The sequence below is a fragment of the Carassius auratus genome, chromosome 30 (genome assembly GCF_003368295.1).
Source record: "Carassius auratus strain Wakin chromosome 30, ASM336829v1, whole genome shotgun sequence".
In the NCBI taxonomy this organism is placed as follows: domain Eukaryota; kingdom Metazoa; phylum Chordata; class Actinopteri; order Cypriniformes; family Cyprinidae; genus Carassius; species Carassius auratus.
The window spans coordinates 3,869,232-3,879,431 of NC_039272.1; the positions used below are offsets into that span (position 1 = coordinate 3,869,232).

Here is a 10,200-nt window from a genome sequence, read left to right on the forward strand (position 1 = left end):
TAAGAGGAACAACCATAGTCATATAGAAAGTTGAGAGTGAGTGTAGGCTTTACAACCATGCTTCCAAATGCACATCAGAAAGAAGATCAGAGACGCACCTTAATTCATAAATAATTTATAAATAAATTAGGATCTCTTCCATAGCTTGAAATACATAAATAGCTTTCCACATATTGACAAAACATAAATAAACATATGACCAAAAGCTGGAATCTACAGTAAATACATGCACGTGTAGTAGTCTACTTTACACACTGTGTTAACAGCTGTTTGGTTGTGCATATATTACAGACAAAACAAACCATAACTCCATTACACCTCAAAAAAGAGAGCATACAGACTACTTGGCACAAGGTAAACAAAGTTTCATACAGTACATCCCTTCTTATTTCCTGGCACTACTGGTTGGTCTATATTTGTCTTTATTTATCAGTTTTGAGACTTGGGGGGCTTGTCATGATCTTTGGAGCAGTCAGACTATTAGAAATGTCTTTAAAGGTAGACAAAGGTGATGAATGCATTAAAGGTACCACAGATAAGATTTCAAGAAGACAGTAAAGGACAAGACCAATAGAGAAAAATATGTCTAAATGTGCATATCTGGGCCTGCCTGTCAATCAAAGAATCGGCAGCCAATGCAAATTAATCTTGTTAGACCACTCCCCCTGCTAGAAGACTCCTCCCATTCAGAAGGCCACAAAGAACATGTTGAATGAGCCCTTCGACTCATGTTTGGCAAAACTCTTGCATCTTCTCACTTTTTTTTTTTTTTTTTTTTGTAATGTCATTAATACCTTTCATTACAATGTCCTTTAAATAACGGTGAAGTGCTCAGTAAAATGTATAGTGTTCTGCTTTTCTCTTATCAGAGGGCTCCCACACATTTAAACCAATACATTTCAATGACTGTTCAAGCGGTTTGATAAACTAGATAATATTGTAAACATTGCTGCAAAGAATTAGGAGATTGCACTTACAAATACCAATATCTAGCCAACAAATCATTTTAGGTTAATTATTTTCATGACTTCCCCAGTCATTTGAATACCTAGATTGCAAATTGCAAATACATTTCTAGCCAACAAAATATTTTAGTGCTGACCAGTTTTGTTTAGTTTTTTTTAATTTGCACAACTTTTCCAGTCTGTTAGATTAGATCATATTCATAAAACAAAAATGCAGACTGCTCTCCCAAATACCAATTTCTAGCCAACAAAATATTTTAGTGAAGGCTTTTTAAGATTTGTTAATATTTCCATGAATTGTTTTACTTCTTTCTAGTTTCTAGATTTCTGATTAAATATCTCAGCACTGATTTTTAATTTTTTTTTATTTTACATTTCCATGACTTTCCATGCCTGGAAAACAACATGTGAAATTTCCCTGACATTTCCAGATTTTCCATGACGGTAAGAATGCTTTTCTCAATGCTATCACTCATTTTGAGAGTTGTTGGCCATAATGTAGAGTGATGCAAAGCCAGTCAGACAGTTAAGTGTCTCTTAAGGCTTTGAATAAACATACACAATTATATAAACAGTGTATGAACAGTTGTGTGATTGGTCTGTGAACGCTTGTCTGAAGTCTCTTCTGTTTAAATCAGTCCGCTTTGATGACAAACTGATGAGGTCAGTCTTGAGTTTCATCTTCACCTCCCCTCTTCAGCAGGTCTGGTCTCAGACTTTAGTTTGACAAACTCTTTGGCAACCTCATCAGTCGAGCGCTGCGAGAGGATTCGTAGTGCGGTGGTCCCGGTTTCATCAGTGTTGATGCGTGGACCCAAGGGGCACCAGCACACGCAGCTTTTCCGGTCTGCTACATCTCTCAGCTGCAGTACTGCGATCCCAACCACTCGATCCGCACGACCGAAACAATAATCCTTCACCGTTATCTGAATCTCATAGCAGTCCAGACTCACGCCTTTACCCAACACACTGATTGAAATAAAGAAGGGACACAATACACATACACATCTCAGAAATGTTTTTTTTATATATATACAGTATATTTGTAACCGCCAATAAGTATTAGTATCATTCTTATAGAAAATGCTGGTATTCAAAGCACATAATTTACACACGAGTAGACCCGTTTTTACTCACAATTGAAAGGCCTCGTTGTACTTCGCAGTCCAGCTGTTGTTTTTCGATTTGGTTGTGAATTTTCGTTTCTTCTCTGTAAGCTGTGGGCCGACCAGGTTAACATCCACAAATGGACGAAACATCCCTGAGGTCTGCCATTTCATGTCGTTTACTGCAATCACTGGAAGAGAGAGAGATAAAGAGTTTATAAACAGACACCAGGGGAGGTTGGTTTTGACATTAAGACTCATCAGACACTTAAATGAACGGATAAGAGTCCTAAATTTAGCTGTTCTTTGCTGTGGTGCTCTCACCTCGGACGCTGAGTTTCTGCTCAGTGTTTCCAGCTGGAGGCGACAAATCCAGCTGAATCACCGCTTCCCCCAATCGGCCGCTCAACCCCAGAGCCTGTCAATCAAACCACTTCATTTCACAAACACTGTAGATCCAACAGATTACAATCAAATATATGTAGTGTTCACACTTAATACTGTGAGTGTGGGTAAAAATATGGAATTCTAAGGAACGGGTTTGAATGAATGCTATAAATGTGTCATTACATAAGATAAGGGTTGCTTAAGAGTAATCAAATTAGACAAATATTTAATGAGCAATGCGAGAAGAGAAATGCGATCTTTTCGTAAAATGCTAAAAATATCAAAAGGCCTCAAAAAGTCAATTTTGAAAAAATATTTTTGATATATATAGATATATATATGTATATACACACATATACATATATATACATACATACATACTTATATACATATATATATATATATATATATATACATATATATATATATATATATATATATATATATATATATATATATATATATTATATATATATATATACACACAAAATATATATGCATTCACAAAAAATACATACATATTTTAACACACTACTGTTCAATATGTTACAAAGGCTTTGTATTACAAACAAATGTTGTTCTTTTAAACATGAACATGTTTTATTAAAAAACAACACTAAGAATAATAAGCAATATTTATTGAGCAGCAAAAATGCATATTACAATGATTTCTGAAGGATAAGGTTATTAAAGCACCTATTTAAAAAAACACAATATTGCTATTTTACTGTTTTTTGGCGAAATTATCACAGCCTTTTAAACACCGGAGACTAAAAAAACAACTTACTTAACCCTTAACTTTTGACTGTATGTATACTTTAATTTATTGTATATATTATTTTATTCCATTTTCCCCATCATTTCCTATTTTCCTCTATTTAATTCAGAAGAGAGAGAGACAAACGAATCTTTAGCCCACCTCTGTCGGGTCGAACACTCTCCTTGGGGGTGATCCTGATGCCCATACCATTTTGAACTGCAAGAAGAAATGTTTCATTCTCAAATATCTGAGTCTTGCAAACGTCAACTAATTTATACAGATTGTGTGGCCAGGGTTAATAAAGACAGCCACTGAAGGTGATCGAGTGTATGTATCTCACCCTGAGCATGTTGTGTTGTCACAAATGCCTTGATAAGAGCATCTGTGGTCTGTGTGTATAGGGAGAGAGCATAACGCAGCGACGACAGCTCAGGGCTCTTCTCCAAGTACACTTTCTTTAAACCGTTTCCACCAGCATGGAAGAAGAGCTACCCAGTAGCAGGTTAGAGAGAGAGAGAGAGAGAGAGAGAAAATTAGCATGCATTTCCTTCTGCAAAAGGTGCTACAGTTCACAGTAACTTATTTTGTCTGACCACACAATATTACGTGTGAGAAGTCTGTGGTGAGCAGCTTGCTCAGACTCTTTCAGTTTCTCTCTCCATCCCACACACTTTAATGACGCACCGATCCCAAGAACCCAAACACTTAGTGTGCAATGTGTTGACTTGGTGAGACAGTTTAGTTTTTAAGCAGACACTGGACACTTTAAGCACCAACACACCTTGATTGAATCCAGCGCTGCCTCAAGGATCACACACTGCCTCGGTGACAAGCTCTTTGGCTCCACCCCTCCCTATAATGAGAGAGAAGGATTAGCCACGCCCACTACCTTAAGCTATAGATTATACGTGTTTATGGTTAATACCTTTAGTTTGGACAGTTCCTTAGCAGCAGTAAGAAGCTGAGCTCCCTGTAATAATAATAATAAAAAAATTATTTCAAACGTCTGCCTGCCAGCATTGGGTGAAAATGATTATATTATTAACCTCCTAAATATCAAAAGTATGTTAACATTGTACTTCGCTACATTTTAAAACACATTACTTACGGAGTAAAAAAATTAATTAATAAATAAAAAATCGCTGCCTGGAAACTACTGCACTACTAGCAGATAATAAGCCTAAATGATTAGATTAGGCTGGATCAGATGTGTTTAATTAGGGTAATATCTAAACTTTTTTTTTATATCTAAAGAGTTTGACACCCTTGCCCTGTCCCATTTTTCCCTCGCTCCCACTGTTAAAATGTAACCAAGTAATTTTTACTCTGAGTACATTTTAAATTAGCTACTTTTTACTTTTACTTGACTAGATTTTTAGACTGGTACTTTTACTTGTACTTAAGTAACATTTCATTAAAGTAATGGCACTTTTACATGAGTAGAATATTTTTGTACTCTGCCTAGACATTTTATTTTAACAACTTGCCATAAGCAGTGCAGATGCAACTTTAAAAAACTGTAGAAATTGCAGTCTAAGAAATCAGACAAGTTAACACCAGTTAGAAAATGGCTTCTAAAAAAACATGAAAAATGTAAAAATAAATTAGATGATTGGAGATGTTTACAAAATAAACTAAAAAATTAAATAAAATAAATGTAAAACTAAAATAAAATAAATGTAGAAATCAAATAAAATTTTTATTTTGAGGAAATAATTTTCATGATCAATTTTTAAATTTTTTTTTTGCAAATGCAAAATTCAACGATAAAATAAATTTAAAATAAAATCCGAAAAAATTAAAGCACGCAATAAATAAATAAATAAATACCAAAAGGAAAAACGAGGAAAATGAGGAAAAAGCTATGGAACTATTGTTTTCATGATTGATCATGGCTGTCACTTCTGAATGCTTGATAGTATACTAACACTGACAACTGAAATAATAATAATAATAATAATAATAGTAATAATGAGCATTGACAATGACCACTTTGTGCCAGTAAAACAGCATACATGGTATTCTGAGACCAAGGACAGAGAATCATAGCACTGTTGTCTAACACTAAACATCATGTACATGTGTCCTGTAAAATAGCTCACTATACTGTCGCTGCTCTGAGGTAACACAATCGTTTTCTCCCATGCAGATCAGAACCGTCCTCCAGAGGTCCTTTAGCACACGCTTCAACACAGTCTTGTCACAGATGTCCGCAAAGATGCTGAGTCTGCAACACACATCACAAACAGACATGTGACATGTGACAGTCGGGGGAATCTCCCTGGGGAATTCATGACTGATGACACTTCACTTCTCTCATACCAAGTGTGCAAGAAACAGAAATAGGCACATATTAGTGTGACCCGTCCCTTAGTGTGGCAAAATTGACAACTGGTCTTAAAGGCTACTAAAGGAAGTTGAGCTGAACTGACTTTGTGTCGAGGAACTCCATAAGCGGCCGCAGAGCGTTGTCTGCATCAGCCTCCGCTGTGTTACGTGTGTTCTGATTCAGAGGTCCTTTAATCTGATACAGGATCTCCGCCATCTGCCGCACGCATGCATTCACACGGGCCTGGAAACTGTGCACAAACAGAAGAAGAGAAAGAGAGGGAGATAGGAATGAAAAAATTAAAGATTCAAAATGATTCCAACAAGCAAGACCACAGTGACAATGACACCATTTCCAAAATACATGTTTCTGCAGTGCAAAGCTTATACTTTATTCATTTATAGTTTATGTTTATGGATGCATGCAAAATGCATCAAAATAAAATAAATAGAATAAAATATTTTTAGAATAAAACTAAAAACAAATAATAATAATAATAATAATAGTGATTTTCTGACAGAACTATAATAGCAAAGGTGATATTTAAAAGTAGAAACATTGCAATAATGATATTAAGTTGAAATTCAGGCTCAGAAAATTAAGTTTACCTCTTGGCAAACATGCCACTCAGGTTTTTCCAGAACAGAATTAAGCTTCCCTTGCAGGTCATTGAGGATATCTGCAGCCTCCGAGTCGAGCTGTTGAGAGTCACACACACACACGCGGGAAGAAGCGTTAGTTTAATAGAAAATATTGAACTTAAACTAGTAGGCAGAGGCGCGGAGAGGCAAGGGAAATATTTAAGGGGAGGTGGGTCACCGTGTCTGTTTGTCATGGTTCTGCAAGTGCATCAGCAAATTGGAAACTTTCTCTATTAAAGCCCCTTTTTTCAACGGTAAGAAAAATCTTCCGCAATATATCTGTCAGATCCGACAACATCCTAATTAAAACAGGTGTAAAATACCAAAACAGAGTGGGGAAATTACGCTTTCATTCCAATAATAACAGCTTGAAAAATGTGTTCATTCAGTTTAACGCTGCTCGAAAACAATTACATCGCACAGCACAGCAAAGATGTAGATTTGGTTCAGGGTGGTAGAACAGAGAAAACTTATCAGAAGATTTTGTTTGCTTTCTGTCTTCTAGCCTATGGATATTCAAAGACAGAAAGCACCAATAAGATTTAAAAACAATACCCCAACATGTGTAGTGTTTGGACACTTGAACCACTATGTGAACGCCATTGTGATAAATTATTAAACCAAGTGCTATTTATTATATCAAAGAGAGGTTTCACATCCAAGCTTTTTAAGCAAACGTTGACAAATATATTAGTTTATTTCTGATATATTTTTTTGGACATTTAAGATTTAGTGGAAATTGTTACATTTTGAATTGTGGCTTATGTCAACACTGCCAGAGGCCAATGAACGGATCATAAATGCATGTTTGCCTGAACGTCTATTTGCACGATGCCATCACAGCGATAGGGAAAGTCTCAGGAAGAGGAAAGAGATTGCCAACATGACACAGTCTCACTCACACACACATACACCCGTGATGATTATCGCACCCTTTTGTGTTGACTGTTGCCTCTTTCTACCAAAGGACAGAGTGAAAATAACACAGAAACAAAAGAAAAGGCACAGAGAAAAAATGATACAGCTGAGCAAAACCTCGATTGCATAGATGCTTATAGATATAAATGAGATAAATACAGGAATGTTCAAATTTCAAATGCATATGAGTAACACCACACACCTCTTTTCCCTCATCTTTGGGCTGAAGAATAAAATAAAAACAACAGATTAAATAAAAATGTCTGACAGATCAGATGTGAGGTCTAATCTACTCTCTCGTCTAAGGTCACATTCACATAATCAGTGTTTGGCATTGACAACTGCATTGATTCGTCACAAGTTTAATAACTGGAGTCCAGGAGCAATAGCGATCTGAAAGCTCCTGATGCCACGCCCCTAAACGGCTCATTCAAAAAAAATAAATGACTCTGGATAATTATCTTATTTTTGTCATTTTATCAGGATCGTGCATGTTCAAAATCATTTTATTCATGAATCCACAGCATGATCCAAATATGTAGTTTAATGCTTTTTGTTCTGTACATACAGTATAGTCTATGCGTCTGTCACATGACCAAATTAAAGACCAAAAAAAAAAAAAATTAATAATTTTGGTCGCATTACAATGATTTTCTAATTCAGAGTATGATGAAAGATTGTATATGTGGTGTGTGAAATATGGCTATTGAAAATATAACATTTTAAATTAACTACACAAAATGACTTAAATGAGAATTTGTTTATTTAAAGATCCAAGTCATTAAAATGATCCAAACTTCCAAAATAAGTAGCAAAGTTGACCAAACTTCAGTCAAAAGCCTGGTGACACAAGACTACTTTAAATTACTCATAAAACATAAAAACATAATGAGTGTTCTAGACTTATGCTCGAGAAAAGCAAAAAAGTTTAATAAGCATCTGTTACTGTGTTTACCAAAACAATGACTGTTTATTCACTGACAACAGCTAAATCATATAATCTGCCTAAGGCACATCATTATTTAGGCTTTGAATTATGGGTAATTGTTTTATGTCACATCAGGGACAAGAATCCTATTGCACCTAAAAACAAGAGTCTGACAATGAGGTACTGGAGCCCTGGGAACAAGATCACAGCCAAACAGCACACATCTCTCCTTCCCATCAGATGTTATACACACACTTGCTCCTAACACTAATGAGGCCTTGTTCTATCATGTTTGAGAAAGCACACACACACACACACACACACACACACACCCACATGCGGCATCAGCTTATTACCTCAGCTCCATCACCCACCTCTGTGGTCGTGTTCTCATCCTTGAGACAGAGAAACAAAATTACATTCAATATCACACAGAGTCCAGTTGATCCAGAGACTATGGGGCAACACTACCACAGAGAAACAGCGTGTGTGTGTGTGTGTGTGTGTGTACACAAACCTCCTTCTCTTTGTCCTTCTTTCCCCCTGATGCCAGAACATGGAAACAAACACATGAATCAAAGAAACATACACAAATCAACACACAAGATAGAAAACTATAGGCACTTACAAGCTAAATCTAAATGAACACATATAATGATGCATTATTCAATACATTGAGGGAAATAAATTCAGACATTTGCTAATTTAGTTGTTATAGCTTAACTTAAAATCATAAAGATGATCCCAAACCTGGGGTAGATGCAAAAACATGTTTACATGTTTAATGACTATGTAAAATATACATAATATACATAACTATAAGTATAACCATATCTGTAATGATTAGTAAAAAATAAAATAAATAAAAAATGTGCTGCTTAATATTTTGTGGTAACAATGATAAATTTCTTCAGGTTAAATTGTTGATTTTTTGTAACATTATTAATGTCTTTACTGTCTCTTTTGGTTAATTCAGTGTGAATAAACTTATATGTTAGTGTGTTGTGTGTATATTTATGTATTTTTAAAATATTGTCAAAAGAGTTACATCTCTGTTACACTATAATATAGTTTAAATTGAAAGAAACTATCATTCTGATTTAAAATTCCGCCCAACTGGCCTACAGATTATGAAAAAGTTTATGTTTCAAATTTATTTTATAAATGGAATTCTAAAGTCTCACTTATTTGTAACAAATATATAATATATGTTAGTATGTATATTGCAGAAACTATATTGTACAGCAGCTTTGCAACGATTTGTATCATGTAAAGCATTATACAAATAAACTTGAATTGAATTAAATAAAACAATCAATAAAACACTAGCGAAACATGCCACTGGGGACCATATGCATGTGTATATCATGTGTGTGGCATCTTACTCCAGGGGTCCAACTCAAAAATAATGAAGCTGCTTTCTTTCACACAATTTTTTAATTGCTTAAGGCTTTTAGTACTAGTATTACAAAATACTGTAAGTGCACACACCTTTTCTTTCTTAGCAACAGACTGCAGAAAGAAAGAATGAACAAAAAGACAATAAGAATGAAAGCCAGCTAAGAAAAGTTTAAGAGCTCCTAAAGGCAAATATGCACATAGATGAACTCAAACAGCACAATATCTTCCACACACAGAACTGAAGGAAGGAAAGAAGAATATAGATAAATAATTCTACCAGGTAATAAGAGGAAGTCCCTAAATATTTGATTCATCTGCTCAAAGTGTCTGATACGACGACACTGACTGCTTCACTACGACTGTCATACATCAAACTAAAGCATTTAACTCACACAAACACCTTCTGCCTGACAAGCTGGAGATGCATGCAGATAAAGAGAGATGGTTAAAACAACAGTCAATAACAGATGGATGAATGGCGGGGGTGATGAGGGTGACAGAGAGAAGGAAGCTGTAACTCTGAACAGGAGCAGCCGAATGCTCGAGGGCCATTCACATACTGTAAGATGTGCTTGTGGCATTAAAAACAGCTACACTGAGCGGATTGAAAAAATGGCCTAACCACGACAACCAGAACACAAAACTGCTGTGCGATGACAGCAAACTGATGTGTAATATACAGAAACCAACCGACTAGATGTTGAAATACATCGCAGCAGGTTAGTTTTATTGTTCCAGCTGGTTAGGACAGGCTGATTTTATCAC

General features: G+C 35.5%; 1 protein-coding gene and 2 long non-coding RNA genes across 3 annotated transcripts; all 3 read right to left on the bottom strand.

The window, feature by feature from the left end:
* Positions 1-1,619: 1,619 nt before the first annotated feature.
* Positions 1,620-4,020, bottom strand: LOC113049993 (protein unc-13 homolog B-like). The gene is made up of 6 exons (XM_026212719.1): positions 4,000-4,020; positions 3,559-3,706; positions 3,378-3,434; positions 2,396-2,489; positions 2,103-2,262; positions 1,620-1,934 (listed from the first exon to the last, which is right to left on the bottom strand). Exons 2-6 carry the CDS (start codon positions 3,565-3,567, stop codon positions 1,649-1,651), a joined length of 606 nt encoding a protein of 201 aa, XP_026068504.1. The 5' UTR covers positions 3,568-3,706; positions 4,000-4,020; the 3' UTR covers positions 1,620-1,648.
* A 6-nt stretch (positions 4,021-4,026) lies between these two features.
* LOC113049994 (uncharacterized) lies at positions 4,027-5,361 on the bottom strand. The gene is made up of 3 exons (XR_003276686.1): positions 5,321-5,361; positions 4,144-4,188; positions 4,027-4,071 (listed from the first exon to the last, which is right to left on the bottom strand). It is a non-coding gene; the product is annotated as an uncharacterized LOC113049994 (long non-coding RNA).
* Positions 5,362-6,181: 820 nt separating this feature from the next.
* On the bottom strand, positions 6,182-8,572 carry LOC113049996 (uncharacterized). Its single transcript, XR_003276687.1, has 3 exons — positions 8,552-8,572; positions 8,391-8,429; positions 6,182-6,245 (listed from the first exon to the last, which is right to left on the bottom strand). It is a non-coding gene; the product is annotated as an uncharacterized LOC113049996 (long non-coding RNA).
* Between the last annotated feature and the right edge of the window lie 1,628 nt (positions 8,573-10,200).